Source organism: Pecten maximus, chromosome 7 (genome assembly GCF_902652985.1).
Source record: "Pecten maximus chromosome 7, xPecMax1.1, whole genome shotgun sequence".
In the NCBI taxonomy this organism is placed as follows: Eukaryota; Metazoa; Mollusca; class Bivalvia; order Pectinida; family Pectinidae; genus Pecten; species Pecten maximus.
Window position 1 is genome coordinate 39,135,407 of NC_047021.1, and position 24,486 is coordinate 39,159,892.

Here is a 24,486-nt window from a genome sequence, read left to right on the forward strand (position 1 = left end):
TAATTTTGTATATCAATATATCATTTTGCATAAAGTATTAGGTTTTCTACTTAACTCTTGCAACATCGCGAGTTTGTGTTCCTTCGGTCTTCTCGGACTTTTTCCTACGTAGTAATGATTTAAACAAATGGTGGGCATGTTGTGATTCCCCATGGGACACAACAATTTTACGATAGGGTAAGTAACATCCGATCATTTTGATTCAAGCTTAAATTTGTGTATGTATTCAGGAATTTCCGAGTAACGCTTCACTTTCAAATTGTCTGTCGTTCTGTAGACCTTGTCAATTGTGGTTTTGAAAGTTTGCGAATTCTTACCACTGCTTATCTACTAGTCCAGAGCAGAAAGTTTCTTGTCCCCATTGGCAAGTTTAAGGTGTTTTGTTGAATACAGTTTGTCAAATGATTTTTGATTCAACCATATAAAATGATTTTCGATTTGAATGATGCAACTATTTCATTATCGTGGTGTGATATACCTATCCTTCACTATTTTCCTTAAAAATAATTCACCATTTTTAGCTCACCTCGACCGAAGGTCCGGTGAGCTTATGTCATGGTGCAGCGTCCGTCGTCCGTCGTCCGTCGTCCGTCCGTCCGTCCGTCCGTCCGTCAACATTTGCTTCAAATCGCTACTAGTCAAAAAGTTCTAATTGGATTTTGACCAAATTTGGCCAGAAACATCCTTGGGGGAAGGGGAACAGATTTTGCATAAATGGTGACTCTGACCCCTGAGGGGCCAAAGGGGCGGGGCCCAATAGGGGAAATAGAGGTAATTCCTTTAAATCGCTACTAGTCATCAAGTTATGAATGGATTTGAACCCAATTTAGTCAGAAACATCCTTGGGGGTAGGGGAACAGATTTTGCATAAATGGTGACTCTGACCCCAAAGGGGCCAAAGGGGCGGGGCCCAATAGGGGAAATAGAGGTAATTCCTTTAAATCGCTACTTGTCATAAAGTTATGAATGGATTTGAACCCAATTTAGTCAGAAACATCCTTGGGGGAAGGGGAACATATTTTGCATAAATGGTCGCTCTGACCCCAAAGGGGCCAAAGGGACGGGGCCCAATAGGGGAAATAGAGGTAATTCCTTTAAATCACTACTAGTCATAAAGTTATGAATGGATTTGAACCCAATTTGCTCAGAAACATCCTTGGGGGAAGGGGAACAGATTTTGCATAAATGGTAGCTCTGACCCCCAAGGGGCCAAAGGGGCGGGGCCCAATAGGGGAAATAGAGGTAATTCCTTTAAATCACTACTAGTCATAAAGTTATGAATGGATTTGAACCCAATTTGCTTAGAAACATCCTTGGGGGAAGGGGGACAGATTTTGCATAAATGGTAGCTCTGACCCCGGAGGGGCCAAAGGGGCGGGGCCCAATAGGGGAAATAGAGGTAATTCCTTTAAATCGCTACTAGTTATTAAGTTATGAATGGATTTGAACCCAATTTGATCAGAAACATCCTTGGGGGAAGGGGAGCAGATTTTACATAAATGGTGACTGACCCCAAAGGGGCCAAAGGGGCGGGGCCCAGTAGGGGAAATGGAGGTAATTCCTTTAAATCGCTACTAGTCATAAAGTGATGAATGCATGTTCTAAAAACAAGTCTTGAGGTCTTTCAGACCTTAGAGAGTCTGGACTTCATTAATCTTTAAAGCAGTTCGGATTCCCACACTATAACCATATATAGCATTGTTTGAGATTTACAAATAAAACAAATTGAATATGAACAATATTTTGACATTTGGTCTAATCCAACCAGGTGAGCGATACAGGCCCCATGGGCCTCTTGTTTGTCTTTGTTATCTATCTAGAGGAATCCGTCCCCATCTATGAGAATCGATAGATTTTTTTCTGCTGCATCATTTCTACCATTGATGTGTAATTGTTGAAATGTTTTGAAATTTGTATGATAAATTTGAAAAATTTAATGAAGAAATACCATATCTACAGTTTACACAAGTTAGCGTTTATATTTCGACAAAAAATATTTCCAAGCAAATTTTGACCTATATCCTGTAATGTTACACAATGAAATTTATTGTTACTGAAATTTTTAACTACTTAAATCAATTGTTATACATAAATATTTTCAGTCGGTGACAAATTTTTATTAAAATACTGTAGTTTAGATCTATTGAATTTTTTATTTCTTATTTGTCCCTGTTAAAAGATAGGTCTAAATAAAATAACCAATATTTAAACATCTCAAAAATAATATCATAGATTTGCAGATTAATTTGCGAATAAACCTCTTCACCAGCTATCTCCTCTACATCAATCTTTCTAGGTCATATTCTTTTTTCTTGCTTTCAAACTCTTTATTTGAAAGCTTCTTTCTTTTGGTAGTTGCATTTTAGCTGCTCAAGAGTTTCGTGACATATGCATGACCCTGTGGTTGCTAGACTTGTACTTTCGTTTTCGGGGATCCAGGCCAGGCCAGCGCTTTGAAACAACAACGTGATCTAGTTCATTGAGTTTTGCAAGAAACAAAACCAGCTCATGACGGCCTAACGCTGCATGTTTTCAGAGCTTAAAAAAATTATTACTTTTGTTTTTCATTGGTTTACTCTACCCAAGTATACAAATATCTATGGACATCACAATTAAAAATATGTAACGTAATCGTATATACAATATCATGTAATGTAATATAATCATGGTTTTATACAATATTACATACCAATGATAATACAGAAATAAATCCTAGCTATCAATCAAACCTAATGGTTTTCCTGTTTTTATTTTCGTGACTCATATACAGTATGCATTGTATGCATCATAACTTTCTGCCTTGCAGAGTTTTGACGACAGATATTAATAAAGTAAATAAATGAATTAACCAGAGAATGTTTCTTTTCATCAATTTTGCAGGAGAAGCACCACAGTTTGTTAAACGCCCAGAAGAAAATGCCAAAGTGGCTGAGAGTAATTCTGTGGACCTGTCGTGCCAGACTAGTGGTAAACCTGATCCTATCATCACCTGGTTCAAGGAAGGCCAGCAGATCACCGGGGGTCGATACCAGATCAGACCCAATGGGAACCTCCACATTGATGTACGTACATAGAGTTTTCTTCCTTGGTTATTAGTCCCAAGCGAAATACAGGGCTATGTGTTAAATTTGATTGCAGTCAATCAATTTGATGAGTTACATTAGAGTTGTTTGTTTCTTGAAATAAGGTCGACAGACCTAGTAATTTTTTTGTTGCTTTCAGAAAAGCCATGTTAAATTCTTGACAAGTTCAAGTCCATCAAGATTCATACCTCAAATGTGACAATGTGATGTTGATGATCCCTGTTTGTCCAATTAACGGAACAGCAGTGTCCCTTTGGTTATATTGTAAGATCTCTGCAAACTCATAAACATTACGTTTGTTTTCTGTTGATAGAGTGTGGTGTTGTCTGACGCTGGCAGATACAGATGTACAGCAAATAACTCGTATGGCTTCGTGGAGGCGTCGGGATCCCTCACTGTGCGCAGTAAGTGTAGCAATTTGGTGTTTTTTTTCTCCAGAAATGATAGCCAGTTTACTCCAGCGAAGTTTACACAGTAAAATACGTTTGTCAGGCACCTTGTAACAGTCCGACAGCATTAAAAGTCAGAAAAAAAAAACGGGACTCTGACCACCAGCTTTTTATGCTATTGGAATTAGAAACAGTTGTTTCTACAATACGATTCATTCTTTTTAGATCAAAACATTTTCGATTCATCAGTTTATATGTGAAATGTTTAGTATATTGATTGACCAAAGTGATATACTTCATGCAGCCCCCATCCTGGCGATACACATCATGGCGCAACTTAAAATTGAAACTGTTTGTAGGGAAAGCTCGTATCGAGTCCAAGCCTGGTGACCTTGAAGTAAATAGTGGATCTGATGCCAAATTCACTTGTACTGGCACAACTGATTTCAATGAAGTGCTGAATCTTGGCGTCACCTGGCAAAAAGATGGCAAGAATATCACCACAAATGATCAACGAATGACGCAGAATTTCCAGGACAACTCTCTGACCATCAGTGGTACCATCAGCAGGGATTCCGGCTTCTACACTTGTGTTGTGCAAGATAAATTGTCTGTCGCCACAGCTTCTGCCATTTTGACAGTCAAAGGTAAAAAATTATGCTGAGAGGATCGTGGGTAAATTATTTCAGATTTACATAATCATTTTCTCTATATAAATGCAATTTGTAAGTTTTAACGAATTATAATGGAGTTTTTCACTGTTTATTATACCAGTATCACAAAAGTAATGATATACTCATTAGTATAACTATAAAAATGTTTTGTTGAGATAATTTTGCTTTTAGATTCTAATTGAAATACACATTTAGAGTTAATTATTATTATCAATGATCTACATAACATACTTTTTACAATTTAGTATGATAGATGTTTGGCCAGGGACAACAGTTTATGTAAAATCACTATATCCATGTTTGTTATAAACTTATTATACTGTATGAATCTATAAAACTTAATTATTGCTACTAAAATACTGGAACAATGATATTTGAATAACTTATCTGGAAACCAATATGAAATAACATAAATATTAATGGGTACTTCAAAAACTAAAAGCGAAGAGAAATCTCACGTAGAACGTCTGTCTTTAGGAATAAAGTCAACTGTGGACATTGTGTTCTGAGAGTTTATTAGAGTTTGTGTTTTAATGTTTTCAGATAAGCCTGACCCGCCCGTTGATGTAACTTTAGTCAAGTGTCTTCAGGAGAAAGCCGAGGTGACATGGACCAAAGGTGCCTCAAACAACGCCCCGGTCCAGTACTTTGTCGTTGAATACAATACAACATTTACACCTGATAAGTGGACCTATGCTCAGAAGGTCGGATCTACACAGACAAAAGCCACCTTAAAAATTGCTCCGAATGTCGTCTACACATTCCGTGTGTTATCCGTGAACAAGAGGGGCCAAAGCGAACCGAGCGCTCACACGTCTGCTAGATGTACTACCAATCCGACAAGACCCAGTAAAAACCCGTCCAACGTTCGTACCATCGGGGACTTGAGGAACTTCTTGGTGGTAGAATGGACGGTAAGTATGGGAATTTTGATTGTAAAATAGTACACTTGATGTTATATTCTACCATTACTGCTAGAAACTGGCCACAGGAATTGTGGGTAATGATGTAATGTAGTTAAATTCAGTAAATTGAAGTAATTTCGATATCTCTGAGGCGGGTCTCTCGGAGGTAAGATGGCCAGCAAAAATGTTGCAGTTAACTATCATTTTCTCACATACTTCACAGCTGCGAGGGATTGGATATATTAATCTCACATGAGGTAGAGAATGACAGTTGACATGTGCTGTGATGCCACTCACAATAGCGTAACGTCAGTATTTTATGCAGTGAAACCATGTCACAAATTGATAACATCACCTGTTCCGTCATTCTGACTCATAATTTCGGAAAACCTCGTGTTTGGGAATTTAACAATCTGCCTCCGAGGGTTGAGATCCTCCTATCTCACCCCAAAAAGGGGTGAAAGATTCTATAATCCCTTGACCTCCCCTTACAACCTCAATTACACCATTCTGCTTTCTTTCCACAGCCCATGCCCCCAATCCAGCAAGCTGGAGACAAGTTTGAATACATTTTGACGGTAATAAAAGATGGTATAACTATCCATACCTCAAACATCAACAACTATACCATCACCAGAAAAAACATCCCGACAAATGACATCTTCGTACCGTACGACATTACTGTCAAGGCCAAAAACGAGATTGGAGAGTCCAACGCAGCCCTGATCACTTACAAAGGCTATTCGGCTGAAGACAGTATGTTTTGTTTTATTTGTGTACTGATAAATATATTTTTTATGCCTTTAACCCTATTCCATATATTGGAATGTTCAGATACTTTAAAATAAAATTAAGTTTTGTGCAAATATTCAATTCACAAATTTTTTTTTTTTTGATATTTAAAAAAGATGAAATTATTATATATCATAAAATATTAAAATTCATCTATTACTGTAAAAGTGGAAATGTTCGCAGCGTGGAAATTTTCGCTTATTTCGTGATCATTAAATCTCCGCAAAAATATCAACACGCGAATATAATAAGACGTGAAAATATTGACACGCGAATATTTCCACTAAATACACTAATATCCTAGTCGCAGGATCCTGGTAGTAAATCATGTCGTCCATGATGTGTAACGTTGTCATGGTCGGTCATTTGTCTGAGACATTACTATAATAACTTGAGTGATTAGTAAAATGATAGTATTTCATTTAATTTAATGTTGATTGATCATTTTAAACTTTCTTCATTTCATGATTATTACGATCGCTTCTACGTTACTGTACATATCAATCGCAAAGCTGGTCGGCCATTTTGTGTATAGTCCCCAAAACAGCACACGTTTCATTTGTAACAAAATAGATAAACTTGCATATAATAGAAATGTTAATGTTGAGTCTCCGCGTGGTTATACGTTTTATTTAAATCAGACACTATCAATACTTAACTGTAACTAATGGTCCATTTAATATATTGAAAATATGAAAGGGCTACTGTAGAAATAGGTCTATATATGTTGGTAAAATTAGGTCAGAACATCAATATGTCTGCTTTTAAATGGCCAAGTCGTATTTAACTACTACCAAACTTGACCGCGAGTGACACCTCGCGTGGCTTGTCTACCTGGCTTGAGGGAGCAGGTTTACAGGTGATTGGAAATAATCAAGAGGTGCTCAGTCGCAATTAAATAATCAAAATGCTTAATTAACACTGCATTTAACAGTACACGGATGATTTCTTAATTTACCATACAGTACGAGTAGTGATAACGCATGCTATTTATACATTTTCGGGGCCTAAAGTTGCAATCAGGTGTCTCGTACGTGGTGTATTTTCAATGTTAACAACTGAATTAGCGCTGATACATCCGATATATATATATTGTCTGTCATACAGACGTTATGCAATGATCACACTTACAACCAATTAACCTAAACGTGTCTATTAATCAAAGTTTGGTATATTTATTTGACCGATCGTCACGAGGTTTCAATGGAGTTTGCCGAAAATAATCTTGCATACTTTATATACATGACCAATGACATCGCAGCGCGAAAATATTTTTTCACCATGACTGATGGCGCGAAAATATCCACACAGTTTGGAGGCTGACTAAGCGAAAATTTCAACGCACGAAAATATCCACTTTTACAGCAATTGTTTTGTGAGTTAAATCTTTTCTTTCTTTTTCAGTTCCTCAAGTTACTGTGGGTAACTTTGCCGTTGAGGAAGTGACGGACAGTGCCGCTACGTTTGTATGGGACTGGGATATGAGCTACAACAACGTGACCCCTAACACACCAATAAGGGGATTCTTCCAGGGTTTCAAGGTAAATCCTCAATAATTGACTTGGTCAGTCTGAAAAGTCCAAAGTCCAACTTCAACAATAGCAGCCTTGGCCTTTTTGGGTGGAATGACCTTGGCCAATGTTGAAATTGGACTTGACCTTGGCCCTTGTCAGAGACTTGGTTTGGATATTGTTGAAGTTTGATTTGACCTTGGCCCTTGTCAGAGACTTGGGTTGGATATTGTTGAAGTTTGACCTGACCTTTGGCCTTGTCAGAGACTTTGGTTGGATATTGTTGAAGTTTGACTTGATCTTGGGCCTTGTCAGAGACTAAATTTGAATCTAGTCACATGGCTCATCACAATTTAGTTTTCATTTGATTAATTATTCATCTACTCCAGTGACAATATAATATTTTTTCAGTTTTGGCATAAATTGGCAGAGACATATACATATATTAAATGATCGACAATTTTAACTACAGTTTGTTGATACCATGACAATACTTTTATCCTGATTTCCAGATTCAATTTTGGAGACGTGGTGCTAAATCAGAAACTTTCAGGGAGAGAGAGGTCTTGAAATCACAGATCAAACTCAAATATGGAAGTCGCAGGAAAAGAGCTGTGACAACCTTGACCTTCACAGTTGATGACCTTCAACCCTACACAAACATGGAGGCACAGATTGTAGTTATGAATACATATTATGTAAGCCCGCCCAGTGCTGTTATTTCCCTGCAAACACTTCCTGGAGGTAAGATGTCCTAATTGTCTCACTCTCTACACATTTAAAAGTCTAGCTGCTAGAATTTTAATATAAGATTTAAACTCTAGTGGTCAGAGTTTGAATTGAAGAAATTTAGTAAGAATTAGCATGTTTTCTTTTTATTTTGGTAGATACACCTGGTTCCACTTACAAAACAAGCATTTGTGTATAGGAATTTGTCATCTCTGAATATACTAAAAAAAATAATAAAAAAAAAAAATTAAAAAAAAAAAACACAAGAAAGAAGTGACCTTTGACCTTTTTCATGTGTTCACAAGAGATAAGGGTCACATAATATGGTGAGGTCGGAGATGTGTTCATTGGGTCAATGTTTTACCATATTTTGTGACGCTGTAGGAGGAATGCTTATCCTTTAAACTCATATATAATCTCATGTCGGACTATGAAATATGAAATAATCACCAATCTGACATTCAGCCAATTTTCAGCCATTGATGTATTAATTATGTTGTCACCTATTTGCTGTAAAACGCCTACAAAATACAGATTCAGAAAAGATAGGTTTATCAGTAATATATGTGTGAGATTATTAGTCCCCTACTGGTGAAACTGGGGACTATAGGTTTTCTCCCCATCTGTCTGTCAGTCCGTTAACTCAGTTTTCCCACACTTTTCTCATGCCATGCTTCAAGGTATGTTGGTGAAAGTTGGTATGTAACTTGAGTTTGAGTAGCTACAGATTTCAGGGTTTTTGGGTCAAGGTCACTGTTACTATTTTTAGAGGGGCTAGTGGGTGACAAATACCCCACATGCTTGTTAACATATACATTGTTAGTATTTATAGGCCCCGTGTTTAGTATAAGACTGATTCTATCTTTACAGTGCCCGGTCCTGTCCAGTCCTTCACCGTACCACAAACCGGCAGTAACTTTGTCATGTTGGCATGGGATCAACCGGATGAGACAGACAGAAATGGCCTAATTGTTGGTTATGATATTGGCTACCAGACGAGTAAGTTTGTTAATAAATAAGTTCAGTTACTTTTGTAATTATCAAGTAATAAAACCATGGTAATAAGCCACTTTTTTCAGTTTGGTACTGTTCCACAATAAGCCCATGCCTGGCAATAATTCCACCCATGTCTATTTCAGTTCAATACTGTTCCACAATAAGTCCATGCCTGGCAATAAGCCCATCCATGCCTATTTCTGTTCATTACTGTTCCACAATAAGCCTATGCCTGATCATTTGCCCACCCATGTCTATTTCAGTTTAGTTGAAATGCATATAAATAGTATTTCATTGTGCCACAATATAAGACCGTCTCCTATTTTGGTCAAAGCTTAACTGTTGGCCCCCTGTGTTTCAAAGATTGATAAGATTTTGGAATAAAATTTACGATAATGAACATTTATAATTATTTGATTTTCCCCTTTCAATCAGATTACTTATCTAGTGAGACTTCTTGTTTATTTAATAGACAAATGGAGGGATGTTGAGATGTAATTCTGAAATTTATTTATTCCAGTCTCTGGCCTTGACCTTGGGAAGATGCAAGATCGTGTTCCTCAGATCAACGACCCGTATACTAACAGGACTGTATTGAATGGCTTAGTGGCAAAACAGAAATATCGTGTGCACATCTGGGGCCGGACAATGATGGGGCGAGGAGAAGATTACTTCATTGAGGTTACCACAGCTGCAGCGGGCTGTATGTATAGGGTTTTATGTTATAGTAGATAAATATGTACAGAGGCCCCTCATATCTATAGAAAATTATTCATTGTCTTAGAATGATAGTGGTCTCTTAACACAGGTGGTCTCTTAATACAGGTTATTGAGAGATTTAAAAGGGGTCTCTAATCAGGTGGTCTATAAACACAGGTTCAGTAAATATGAAAATAAATACTAGTAGAGAGATTTGAAAGGGGGCCTAACATAGATGGTCATTTAACACAGATGATTTCTGAAGCTGGTTTAAAATTTATCACAAAATGTTTTAATAGAATTGAGTAGCTTTAATTAATGTTCACAAATTAGACATATGAAAATAAACACTTAATATTAAACAATTATTGTACAATTCCAGTTTATTCATTGTACGATATATGACTTTTGTATTTTACATGCATTGGTACTACATTTCTGGACCCGCTGATTTTGACCATGACCTTTGACCTATTTTAAAATAATCTAATAATGGCTGTGAAATTTTTTTAAATGAAATAACCATACCTGTACAATAAAGATAGTATTTTTTGGTTTGCAGCCCAAACTGTACCTTCCTTTGACATCAAAAATGTCAATGAGACTTTCTTCAATGTCACCTGGAACAGTGTGATCAGTTCGAAGGCAGGGACGGTGGTGTACGTCGAGTTCAGGAAGGATGGTAGGTTTAATAACCGGAAAACAATTTCATCTATTACAGTTTTAAAATTAAAATTAAGTAGAATTGTTCTAACTCCCCCCACCCGCCAAAAAAAACAACAACATGGAAAGCAGAAAAAAAAACTACTTACCCCAGAATCTTTATTAATAACTGAACAAATTGCAGAGAATCAGTGTTTTGGACATGAATGATTTACTTTTGTATATCTATGCAATAATATCTGACATTCGGCTGTATAAAGACAATACGTGCCATACAAGACTGTTTCTAACTTTCGTTTTTTGTCTAGGTGCCTCTGACTGGCAACAGACGACTGACGAAGTTTCCAACAACTGGAAGGGGGTGGCCAATCTGGAGGGTGGCACTTCGTACGAAGTTCGTCTCGCTGTCACAAATGGAATGTCCCGATCCACCAGTGGTACCCAATACGTTTCCACGACTGGCATAGGTAAGCCTGTTAATTTCATATCAGATTATCGGATTGCATCTTTGGGAAAAAGGACTCCGCAGTTTTAAGTCCCCTACTGATGAAATCGAGTGGACTATAAGTTTTCTCTCCGTCTGTCTTTCACAAACGTACGTGATGTTTCGTCAGCACTCTATTGGCTTCATTCCTTGAGGAATTTTGATCAAACTCCGCACAATGATAAAGGATAATGATATCTGGGACGAGTTCAAGTGTCAGAGTTTTGGCTCAAGGTCAAGGTCAATGTTACTTTTTTTAGCGGGAACCAAAAGGGGATATGTATTGCTTTAGGATATGTTGTCAGAATTGTCATGAAATCACTTGTTTTTTTGTTTTGTTTGGCCACAGTTTTCTAAATTTTCCTTAACAGTTTAGGTAAAAATAGATTACTGTAAAATGATTTTGTGTTTTTTAATAAGTCTGCCTCACTTCAAACTAATAACCTAGTAAATGCCTTATTCTGAAATTAAGATAGCAAATGCTGTTGAATGATCACAACTGTTAAGTAAAATTTCTATCTTAAGCGGTTAGCTTATGACTTGAAGATTTTAGAACAAGACACATGTGGTTCCTATAATATTCATACAAAAAATTTCCATTTGAAGAACTGTTATGAGACATATTTGATTGATCTTCCATAGAATGCCTAGAAAATGATAGCATTTACCAGAGTTTGTATAATTCAATACTCTAAGTCTATAGTTTAATACTGATCTTAGAACATTTTTTTTTCGTTTCAGCTGCTGCCTATAACTTGGGAGCTAACTTCGGCTGGTTTATTGGTATGATGCTGGCACTTCTCATCATCATCGCGATTGGGGCCCTAATTGTCTTCTGCCGTAAACAGGCGCAAGAGAAAATGGAGGATAAATATAGAGGTATGTTTTAGTGTCTTTCATTACTAGAGAGTTCCAAATTTTTTAAAATCTCATAATTATCAATTTTGTTTTCTTTGAATATCAAATAATTTTAAATTTTTTAAACATCAATACCTAATTCCACCAATATTGGAGAGTTTCGTTTTTTTAAGTGTAATAGACTTGTTGGATGTGCATGTTACTTCAATTTATGAACATGCAAAGAATTATCACTGATAATTAAGATGGCACTTTACAAGCAATAGTAGAAAGAATGACAATTGTGATTAAAATATATTGTCATGAATATTTCCTTTCAGCCAAACCTGATAAATCTCGAATGTATGATAGGGAGGGTGAGCCAAGAGGACACTCAAACGACTACTACAAAGAAAGGTATGTTTCTATATTGTATATTTCTCATTGCCTTGTCTAATTCTGTTTTCTTATCCAGGGTTCTAAGAATTAAATGTGCTGTTAAGTTTTTGGTTGGTTATCTAGAGGGTATGAATTTTCATGAGTTTTTTTAATAATTTTACAGGATTTCCTTTCAACTGTCTCCATACAACTGTATACATGATATAAGCTACATTTTTGATGAGGAACTGTGAAAATTAGGTTCCAACATAATTTAACTTTCATAGTGTCAAGTTGGTTTTATCTCATCAAAACTTGAATTGTCAAATTTTCTGTAAATCTTTTGGAGAGAGAACCTCCTGACAAATTCTTATTTCTGTGATTTGTGTTTCAAGAGAAATTTCTGAAACAAAATCACAAAAATATGCCAACTTAGTTACTAGCTTATCTTTTGGATGATAAAAAACAACCTTTGAATTTAAATGAGTTCAAGAATTGTGTATACAAAGAGGGACAATTGTTGACTAAATCCCGGTGATGTTGGAAGCCTCTGCAGTTTTTTGTAGAAATGCTTTTGTTGTTTAATGGATGAATATTTTTCATTATACATTGTTATGAATGTAGTTATAGACTTACTGTATTTTAGACTAATAAACTGCATCACAAATACTTTAACAAATAACGAATATGGGCTAAAATGTCGAGATAAATCTAGAGCTCTAGAACTGCATGACAAAAACCATAACTACTTATCATATATTAAAGTTGAAAAAAAATATTCTGGTGTTATAAAAATATTTCAATCGAAATTGTAAGCATGAAATGGTTCAAAAAAAATTTACGATCCGCATGCATTTTATTAAAAGATTTGATGGATCTTTAAATTCTTCTGTCAACCAAAATATTTCTCTGCTGTTTGACAAAAACATCATGTGACATTTTCTGATTTTGCATGTTAGATTATTGGTGATGTGAAATACTGGTAGACATGTTTTAATAAGTGATAAGGACTTCTGATATCCAGTATTTATAGACAGCCCGCATATCTGTGAATATTCCGGTGTGGCTTTTCTGCTTAAGTATTTATCTGTGAGACTGAATAAACATTGACATTAGTCTTGTTATATATTCTCAAATCCCTGAATTTCTTTTGGCATGTGTCTTTCTCAAGGTTATTGGACAAAGTTTTTTTCTCCGGGATCATCAGTGTTTTTCTTGGAATTCTTGTGAAAAATTTCAAGAATTATGAAACCGAACTTTCAACTCAATCATTTCACATCCTCATATTGGATTTCAGAAGTTCTTCATTTCATGTTCTTCCCTTCAGTGAAAGTTTTTTTTTAAGTTTTTCTGCTTTGCTGCTTCCTAATAACATACAAAATAATTCAGATACAGAAAATTTGTAGAAGGAAGTTTTCCAGCTACACTAAAGAACGAAGCGGGTCAGGAGAAAAAGATTTGAAATTGTTTTTTTTTTTTTTGTTTTTTTTTTATAAATATAAATACTCCAGAGCAAGTTCTTTTAATGCAGTATTATTTATGTTGCGAAGAAACTAACAAGTTTAAAATCACGGTGACATGTATATAATTACATACAGAGTTAGTGGACCTGACAGAAATCTTCAGGGCTGTGTACTTAGTTGTTATAGAAATCTGCTTGAATACTCTATATTTTGAGATCAGTAAAATATTATTTGAGATTGAAAAATTAATAAAGTAATTATTCAGTAAGGCAACATTGCATTATGGTAAAGATGGTAATGTCATTACACGAACTTCAAGCAATAGTCCATCTTTTTTTAATTAATTTTTGTTGGGATAAATATAAAGTGGAAAATTTGTGCAACTGTAAATGTTCTCCTTACATGAATTTCTTGTAATGTGATATTCATAATATTAATAAATTTTTGCTAATTCTCTGAGAAGATTAATTTTTACTTTTATCTAATCCAGAGCCAGGTAATTAGAGAAGACGATGCTTCTTACAATACTCAATACTCATTCTGAGTCTTGCATAATTGGAAATAATTTAATGGTGTATTATCCAGTTTTTTTTTTGAGAATCAAAAATATCAATGGCCATACTTATTGTCTGTCAACTACATATTATATATGTTGACTAATTCAAATTTTATTCATACAATTTAGATTCAAATTATTGAGAGAACCTGAGGGAAAAGTAGAAATAGATTTTTATGCTTTAACCAAATCTGCAAAAAATATCAAAAACTTAATCACTCGCGTATGTTAAATTGCCTACGGTACAGTAAAGTGTGTGATTTATGATAGAAATATTTCTTCCTGGTGGTGTTCGATTCAAGTTATGTACATGTTACCATATAGCAGGAAATGCAGGCTTCAATTTTTGGCAAGCTAAAGGTTGTAACTAATATTTTTCTTTTTAATTTTGCATGTGTATACAAAAACCTGGAGTTGAATATAGCTTCCAAGTTGAATACATATGGCAGATATGCATTATTTCAATGAAAAGTTTTCAAAACAGCCATTGATATATATTCGGAAGATTAAACTTCTAACTGGCGTTTTTCCTTCCTCCACACAGGCGTAGATTGGAGCGTAATGACAGGTACGAATCTCCCATGACAATGGTCAAAACTGTTTGTCGACTCTCTTGCTCATTCAAGTTTTCTGCTTGTTAGATCAACACTACTAACACATTTTATATCCTTTACCAAAAATATTAAAATTTTATCCAATTTAATTCAGTTATGTCACAGTCATAGTTTAAATGACAATTCCTGTTCATTTTTAATTTCATTCACAAAAAAAAAACACATTTCCATCATTCATTAAATTTAAACACAAAATTATTTATAGATATTGCTTGATAAAGTTTTGTTCAAAATGTAAACATCAAATATCTTGCTATACTAAAGTGATCCTCTCTCTCCGGGACAAAAAACTTGTTGAAACATCATCTGTCTCTTTGAATCTGATCAACTGTCGTCTGCTTGTGTAGCCTTACCTTTAGGTCACCAGTGCTCATGACAATAAAACGCCTCTGTGTCTAGATTTCTTGGGAAAGTTGTTTTCATTTAAACTGTTTCTATACTTAAACTTAACCCTAGAGCTGCTGCATTGTTTCATCCTTGGTACCTGCCAGTGCTGAATTGTTTAAGATTTAACTTATTTTTATACTCCAATTTTTTTATTGTTTTAAATTATTCAGATGCATCCCTGTAACACACTGAGAGTGTGACAGTTCAGGTTTTTAACATGTTTTTAATGGATTTGACCATTTAAATAAGCACTTGATCAAAATGTAATCATGTAAACAAAAAATAACGAAGACAAATTCATGAAATTCTGCCATCCTTTGAGGATTTAGTTTAGTGACAAAAATTTAACAAATCAAATATAGAATGAAATTAAAACAACAAACAACTTTAATTTTCCACTTCTTTCGTTGTTGAAAACACTAAAAGTAATATTGGAAATATTCAAGGGAGATAATCTATGGCAAATTCAAGGGAGCTAATTGATTACAAACCTGAAGTACATGGCCCTCCATAAATGAAACCTTAACATTAATAGTAGGCCTTAAGGCCCCTTTAACATTAGGTCATATTCCTTGATTATTGACTTCAATTTTAATTTCTAATGCTTTATATCATATCCCAAACAACTTGCCATTTTGAGTCTGTGGAATTATGAGTTCGCATTGCTGCTTTTATGTTGTGATTCCTGCTGCTTGTCCAAAAACCTTCCTCAGCTGTCGCTTAACTGTCTTAAACCGTATTGATAGTTAAATCATTTCTCCTATCTATGTACCATCCTCAATACTCCAGGGGTTATGTTCACTTTTACTCTCTGCACCCCAGGAATGTCATGGCACATGGTGCAGCTATTTGATTGGAGTCAGGAAAAAAATACTGACCAATCGCTAGGCTGTTGAGCTTCTTTTAAAGATTACAGAAAAGCGACAACCATGTTTAAAGCCAGTCAATTTAATGGTATGGCGACCAGAGATTCATTTGATGAAGCAGCAGGTACATAGAGATCAAACTAGTCTTTTTGTTTCATCAACAAAATGGCGGTGACTGTGCTTTTAACTTTACCATGATATATTCCTGGGGGATGCAGAGAATGAAAGTGAATTTAACCCTGGAGTATCGAGTGTCTGTAGCAGCCCAATTAGAAAATAAATCATTCATCTCTGAAATAGGGACTTGGGTAGTGGTTGCTTATTTGTCATTTTCCGGTATTTTTCCCCTGTCTGCATCTCTCTGACAGCTTATTTGGGTTCATGTTTCACAACTTGAGTTGTCTTGTGTCCACATTGATATTTTTTAATCTCAAACAAGAGAGCTTAGCCTTTTGCACAATTCGTGTTTTTGTTTCGTGAAAATTGAGTTGACCACCATGTTTGTGTGTATCTAATATCTGACATTAATATGTCTGGAGCTTCCTATCAGTGTGATATTGCTAACACCAAGTGTTTAAAGATGGCCCGTAAAGTCTACACATACATTTGTACAGTGTTCTTCATGTTTATAGAAATTTCAGATTTATTAAACATGACAGAGTCTCAGATTAGACAAGTATGTTAATTTTTAAAACCATGATAATGAAATTCAAAAAAAATATTTCAACTTGTTGTCTGTAGAATGCCATAACAAAATGCTATTTATTCAAATGAATGACCTTGACCTCCTTTCTAGGCTACAGGGGTGAACTGTATGATTAACTTCTTCTTTTTATAGATATTCACAACTATTGATCTAGTAACATTTAGCACACCACTTATTCTGTCCATATAGATTAAACAACCCTGGTAAAGTTTGAATTTCCAATAATCATCACTTCAAACCTTCCAACAATGATTCTTTAGTCTACAGTGCTAAATAATAAAGTTTTTGTAAAATTAATTTGACCTTGCCCAGCGTTGACCTTCTCCTAATTTGACCTTGCCCCTCTTTGACCATGCCCCAATTGGACCTTGCTCCAACTTTACCTTCTCCCAATTTGACCTTGCCCCCGATTGGATCTTGTCCCAGTTGGATCTTGCCCCAATTTGATCTTGCCTCAATTTGACCTTGCCCCAATTTGACCTTCTCCGACTTTGACCTTGTCCCGATTTGAATGGCACAGCTGTATGATGTGTATACAAACAACATTGAATTACAGGTCAATGAAACTATCATTAAGTTAATCACCAGGCTAAATAGAAATTTATATACTACATTCTCTTTGTGTGGGTTCTAGAGGTCAATAAGAATCGGGGCATCCAGTTAAGCAAAATGAATTTAAAGTTAATGAAATTGTCAAAAGAAACATGTGACTGGTACACTGATGTGATAGGAATCCCTAAATATTTTGAACAGGTTAAATTTCCTGAAAAAATGCATAATATTAATACTAAACTTCCTGTTCAGAAAATTTGTGCTTAAATGGTGTAGTGATCTTTAAAGATAGCAGAGAAACAATAAAGTTGACATTTATAGAAGTCTCTATGATTGCGGAGTCAAACTGAGTTCATGTTCTAGACAATGCTTGCATGTGGCTGCTGATAATTATGCCTTGCACTGTTGTTGGTAGTTGCCGTTACATTTCAGTGATCTTCTGTGATAAAGTGGTTATCTTACAATTTCTTGAAGCATCACCAGTATAAACCAGGGGTAATATCAACCTACAACAGGGATGGATTGAGACAAAAAAAATTGGAAAATAGCTTGTTACATTTAGAATTAATGAAGACCATCGTGGTGGCCGAGTGGTTAAGGTGTCCCAACACTTTATCACTAGCCCTCCACCTCTGGGTTGCGAGTTCGAAACCTACGTGGGGCAGTTGCCAAGTACTGACCGTAGGCCGGTGGTTTTTTCTCCGGGTACTCTGGCTTTCCTCCACCTTCAAAACCTGGCATGTCCTTAAATGACCCTGGCTGTTAATAGGACGTTAAATAAAAAAAAAACAAAAAAAAAAACCATTGAAAAAAGTACAAGGAGAATAAGACCAGGTGTTCGTGAAGGGTAAGCGTCCTCTACAACATAAACATAGATGACACCCAGTCACTCGCTATGAATTTCTACATCAAATACAGGTATTGTAATGTTCTCAAAATGAGAATCGGGGTAGTGACAACAGAACTAGGCATATCAATGGGCATCAAACACGTCTAATTTCACATCACGCAAAGAAATTTAAATAATCTCCCTTTGACACTGACTGTAAAACTTTATCTCACGAAACCATGTGTTTAAGTTTTCTGTCAGCAGTCAACATCTCTTGTCACTGAAATGGTGATATTTAGAAGACGCCCTTATGACTGTGATATACACTGGGGAAGCAGGAATGTTACTGCCAAGAAATGGAAGATTTACTATAGAGAAATTGAAATCATCATGCATATCATAAAGTTTAGTGGAAAACTGTCTCTGTTGGTTACATTGTAAGATCAATTCACTTATATTATACTTTGGTAGGTACATATTTATGTCCGTAATTTTACATAGGTAGATCTTGATTTGTAATTTTAGCTGGTTTCCCTATATCATTGGCTTTTAGTCATCTAGTAATTTATTTTGTGAATAAATACATGCCTGTTTTGTTAAGAATTGATGAAATATGTTCTTGTGCATGCTAATGAAACATTAACCCATTAACAAGGATATTTGCTGTTTCTTTGCCCTATTTAACAAAGATTATCACATTTCCCGTGCCCTTTTTAAAAAGGATTATCACTATATGTTTCTGTGCCCTGTTTAACAAGGGTTATCACTATATGTTTCTGTGCCCTGTTTAGCAAGGGTTATCACTATATGTTTCTGTGCCCTGTTTTATTCAAACTGTAGAGGCTTCCAAGTTCTGTAGATATAAATGCTCTGTAACTTCTGTAACTGTCATGTATTGATAACAGTTAAACTGTGTATAACATTGAATCTTGTGTGTTACATTTTATTTGAACTTAAATGTTTATCATCATATGCAGAATTACTTGACTATGTTTATATGCATGAAACACTTTAATTGAAATTGAGTTGAATTATGTTGATTTACAATTAATTTTTTCATTCATAAATAAAGTTGATTAAAAATTTTTTTTTTTCATTCATAAATAAAACAATGTAGAAAAAATTGCAATCTTATTTCCATAATTGTTTTTGTGCACTCATATTATTATATATTGGCTATGATCTTTAACTTAAACTGCATAAAGAAGGAATTTTATAATATGTATATTTATTTAGTATACAGGTTTATACTATTTTGCACTCAGATAAATGCAAAAAAAAAAAATCCTTAAGTATTATTACATTGGAAACTAGAAATTGTTGCAAACTTAAGGGAGCATTTACCTTTATGACCTTGAATGTAGGTCAAAGTCATTCTTTTCAACAAACTTGGTAGCCCATCACTTCAGCATGTTACAGACCCAATATCAACTCCCTGGGCGTCTTGGTTATTGAGAAGATGTCGTTTAAAGATTTTAGCCTATTTGACCCCTGTGACATTGAGTGAAGGTCAAGGTCATTAATTTGAATAAACTAGGAAGCCCTTGGCCCAAGCATGCTACAGACCCAATATCAACTCCCTGGGCCTCTTGGTATTTGAGAAGTAAAAATCCTTAAGTAGTATTACATTGGGAATTATCACCACTTAGATGGGGTTATTACAGAGCTGCAGTAGATATGGGTGAGCTTATTATCAGGCATGGGCTCATTATCGGCTAAATATGGTATGGTCGGATAAATTCTGGTATGTTTAGTTACAACAGAAACACATGACTAGAATCAAAGCACAATGCAATGTATAGTACGTGTTCCAATGAGCCTTTAAATGTGAAATGAGAATTTCCTTGGTATTGCATGTCTGCACACATTAAAATTAAGGTTTAAATCTTAACATATTTAGCATTTTCAAATACTCGAGCCGTTTTGTAATCTGCTATTTATAAAAAAATTTTGAAGATTTTCTTTTATAAGCTACCAATACAAAAATTGCATATTATTAATATCAATCTTTTCCAACATCATTCAGGCTTTGATGTTTTCAGATAAAATGACAAAGTAGAAATCACACTTAAAAGTCCGTTCATTTATCAACTATGCATACAATAATGAAATTTGAGAAATATTTTCACTGGTTTTCAAATGCTAAAAAATGGGCTTGACTTGGCCTGTGACAAAAATGTAAAGTTAAGTTTTAAAGTAATGAAGTCCACTGAAACATAGTATCTTATCATATTTCAGTTCTATTGAAATGCTTCTGTTTTTGCAGTTTTGACGATGTTCGTAAAGATGATGGAGGTTTCGATGACAGGAAGTATGATGATGACTATGATGACCGCCGCTACAGCGACTATCCAGAAGATGACCGCAATCGTGACTATGATGATCGGGACTACGATGACAAGGATCGTGACTATGATGACAAAGATCGAGACTATTACCGTGACGATGACCGTAGATATGATGATTATGACCGCGAGGATGGATATGATCGTGATGGGCGTCGCTACAGCTATGATCGTGATGATGACTATGATCGTGATCGTGATCGTGATTATGATTACGATCGGGACGGAAAAGGCTATGATGATCGTCGTGATTATGACCCTGATGACAAGTACCCCAGTGATGTAGATGACAAGTACCCCGAGGATGAAGATCATGCATACGAACCCTACCAAAGGTCAGGTTATGAGCGGAGCGAAAGTAAGGACAAGAAACGCATCAGCGACATGGATGATGAATACAAACGCGAGCCTTCGAAGTTTGACGATGATGGGTATCCAGTGGAAGCGGAAGGAGGCGCTGCGGGTTCCTCTACATGTGTATAAAGAGTTCCATTCTGCGTCCGACACAATCTGCAGTTAACACTGTACAGCAATTCTTAGCAAAATTCTATCACTAACCAATATGATTGTGGATCGTGATTGTGGATCATACATGTAAAGGTCTCTTCATAATAACGAGTCATTTATAGTCAAGTTTCATCCAATTATTGTCAAAGAAAAGCTATCGATATGTTGTATTTCCCGATATTGAAGTTCAGAGACTTCTATATGAAAAAATCTGATTACTTCAGCCATTCAAGTTTTTTCGTACCATAGACCATACTCTGTATATGTTTTATGCTTGAGGCATTTCTCTGTATTGTTTTTATTTGGAAATCAGTGGGAACAAATCGTAACTTTGTAAGTGCTTTAATGCGAAATAATTACAGAAAAGTTTCTACAATTTATTTTTGAATACATTCCAGACATTGCCTTGTAGATGTTAAATCTTTCTGTGTAAGCAAATGTAAATAGAATTGTTAAATATACTGTACAGGAAAGTATGTAAATATAAATAGGATTTGTTAGTAGAGGATATATGTAAACGTAACGCATGAAAGAATCACCCAACGCCGTGCCATTCCATATGTACGATTGTCACAGTTTCACAGCTCTTCGTCATATTGTAAATAGTTTCATTTTTATCTCGGAGACGCAAGTTTCAGCTTTAATAGTTGATAATTTTCATTAATTTTCATTAATTTTTAGGTGTTTTTTTTATCCCAAACAAATTATACTGTCTTCCTTTGTTGAATGTGATGTTAAGGGAAAATGATGATTATACAAATGTAAATTTAATTTCAGGATACTGGGCTGAGGAGATTTTTTAAAAAGCACACAAATTACACTGCCTTCTCAAACTACTTTTAATATACAAATGTATACGAGTTCAATGATTATGAATTTTTAAAGTCTTGACTAAAACTAACTTTTAACACTTTTTGAAAGTTAATAGAGTGGAATAATAAGATTTTAAGAATGAGAAATGTTAAGAGTCATACAGGTGTTTATTTGTACATAAATAAATTTCTGTTTATTTATGCAGACTGGTGGATTTTTTTTTTTTTTTCTAGAATATAACCTTAATATTGATTGACATTTTTATTAAAAAGAAGTATATAAAGTGTATCTGGTTAATGTTATACTAGGGACATGTATGTAAACAAGATAACAGTACAACTTATTGAAGGATCGAGGCTTATCCCTACATTATAGATTACATTTTTATACAGTAAAATTTCCAGTGTCGTAGACACACAAAAGGTATGTTTTTCATCTGTTCTAGTTATAGTCTATACTAAAATCATTTTTTTATTATTATTTTTTTTTGTAAAAAACATAGAAATACTTGTAATCAAAAGGTTAAAGAACTGATTTTGTTGCAGAATGAAAGAAACGAAATATTTGCATTCATATAATGTATGTAAAAGATAAAATACAATGTAAGTAATGTACATGTGTCAAGAATTTAAAATATTTTGTCAAATCAAAATCCAGTTTTAAGTTTGATTCAGAAATTGTACATTTTGTAAATACCAATGAAAAACTAGTAAATCCCTCTGTAAATAAGAAATCAGCTATCTCTTGTTTCATCAACAATTAATATGTGCTCATTTCTAATATCATGATGTGGTATAAAATAATTTTCATGCAATACACATATCATTTTCAGATCGATTATAGAAGGGTTTCAGTTATAATATGGTTGATTGACTGATGCGAGTTCTACAATATTGTTTCCCTCCATAATAACTAGAACTTATTACCATTTAAATCATGTGTATACACTAGATTGCATCAGTGAAGATAATTGTATCAAAGATGTGCATATTTTTATAACGATAATAAAATCATTTCTTATAAAATGTTGTTATGATGCTTATGTATAGTCACAAACTCAAGCTGCCATCATCAATATACCAACTTAGCTGATAGTTTTATACATTTCTCCTGGAATAATTACGGTAGGACTCCGTGTTCATGGAGACAATGGACACAAGTAGTCAGCATTATGTGATATGTTGTAATTGTTCTTTTTGTCTTGCTACAGAAAAGGACTGGAAACAGGATCAAAGTCGTTACTTATGAAGCTGATTACATTAGTCTCTATATAAGTACCCTGACAAATATATTTAGTAGATCAGTCGGGGTATACAACAAGATCAGGATAAAATAGATATTTGGATTACTTCATTTTAATTTTAATTTTAATTTTCTCTAGTTGGATTTGGAGATTTGGCAAGAACTTCAGAAAGAGAAATTAACTTGAAATTTTGGTTATTTTCTGCCTATGGTTCAACTTTTTTCTGAATTAAGGCAGTTTTTCCCAAAACGGTCAGGAAAAACTCAGAATTTTTATATACCTACTTCAATAACGGTGAACTAATGTTTTTTTTCTTTCTAAATTTTACATGTTTACATCTAAAGCAAATATAACAAAGTCATTGCTTATAAACTGCTTACAGTTGTGACCTCCTGCGCCACAGACGGTTGTGACCCCCTGTGCAACACAGAAAATATTAAAGTAAATGTGCAATTTAATGTTTCTCTTTAAAATAGACATTAAACATGTTTTAAAATTAATTTTTTGACTGTTCAAGAACACATTTCAAGCCTTATGCCTGTTGGAAAGCAATGCAGTTATCCTGGAAATGCCATTTTCACCTTAAAATGACCTTGCTCGTTTGGTAATGTGTCAATTTAGCAAATGTTGTGGAAGTCCCCGAGAAAACAACACAACATACAAAACATTCAATCTGATTACGTCTGGAGATACCTTAGACACACCTGGGTTCCATGGTATAAGTATTTGCACTACGAATGATATACCTTATGGGAACAATATCAACACGATTTCTTGCCCATGTCCCATCTGTGCCGCTTCAGAGCCTTGCCCTCCTGCGATGCACAGCCTTGCCCCCAAATGTGGTGGTGTACACAGTGATGTTTGGGGACTTCAAGTCAATTAATTTAGCAGGGAAAGAAAGACTCTACAGAATTCTTATTACTTGTAAACAAACCAACACAGAAAATTGAAATTACTGAATATTTTTGTCTATTTGCTGTAAACGTCTTATTTTGGGGAATAACTGTGGACCAATATACCAGAGCCCCACTCTTCTGTCTTGAAGCTGGAAGATTTATCTTCCAAGATGGCGGCGACCATGTTTTAAGTGTGCGAGTGATGAGTTTTACTAGAGAACGATTTATGACACATACATGCACGTGTTTGTGTCATAGTGTTTGAGAAGACTTAAAAACTTGTTTATTTTGGGCTATATTCTTTTGATTTACTCAATTTACATATAACGGAATGCGATCTTCTTAGAAGGCTTCTCTTCCGAGAAGAGTGCAAATCGAGTGGGGCTCAGGTAAGGAAAATAACTCCAAAACTGGGGCTCAGGTAAGGAAAATAACTCCAAAACATTTAAGATATGTATATATATATTTATTAATTTTCTTATTTTAAATACCAAACATGTTATTTTGTTGCATTATTAATGAAGTGTTAGTAGATAAAGATGGCAGATTTCCAAAATGAAATTGGA

General features: G+C 34.9%; 1 protein-coding gene across 3 annotated transcripts in view; it reads left to right on the forward strand.

Annotated features, from left to right (window-relative positions):
• Positions 1 to 22,803, forward strand: part of LOC117330810 (neuroglian-like) — a 35,075-nt gene extending 12,272 nt beyond the window's left edge. For 2 of the 3 annotated variants that reach the window (XM_033889307.1, XM_033889308.1), the window contains exons 10-24: positions 2,881 to 3,062; positions 3,397 to 3,487; positions 3,832 to 4,119; positions 4,690 to 5,060; positions 5,579 to 5,807; positions 7,248 to 7,384; positions 7,867 to 8,098; positions 8,954 to 9,082; positions 9,600 to 9,782; positions 10,341 to 10,460; positions 10,750 to 10,908; positions 11,667 to 11,804; positions 12,104 to 12,179; positions 14,704 to 14,727; positions 20,380 to 22,803. In XM_033889307.1, the coding sequence (XP_033745198.1) occupies positions 2,881 to 3,062; positions 3,397 to 3,487; positions 3,832 to 4,119; positions 4,690 to 5,060; positions 5,579 to 5,807; positions 7,248 to 7,384; positions 7,867 to 8,098; positions 8,954 to 9,082; positions 9,600 to 9,782; positions 10,341 to 10,460; positions 10,750 to 10,908; positions 11,667 to 11,804; positions 12,104 to 12,179; positions 14,704 to 14,727; positions 20,380 to 20,941 (2,921 nt within the window). In that variant the 3' untranslated portion in view covers positions 20,942 to 22,803. The remainder of the gene's footprint in view (positions 1 to 2,880; positions 3,063 to 3,396; positions 3,488 to 3,831; positions 4,120 to 4,689; positions 5,061 to 5,578; positions 5,808 to 7,247; positions 7,385 to 7,866; positions 8,099 to 8,953; positions 9,083 to 9,599; positions 9,783 to 10,340; positions 10,461 to 10,749; positions 10,909 to 11,666; positions 11,805 to 12,103; positions 12,180 to 14,703; positions 14,728 to 20,379) is intronic. The other variant, XM_033889309.1, reaches the window with a different exon arrangement.
• Positions 22,804 to 24,486: the final 1,683 nt, after the last annotated feature.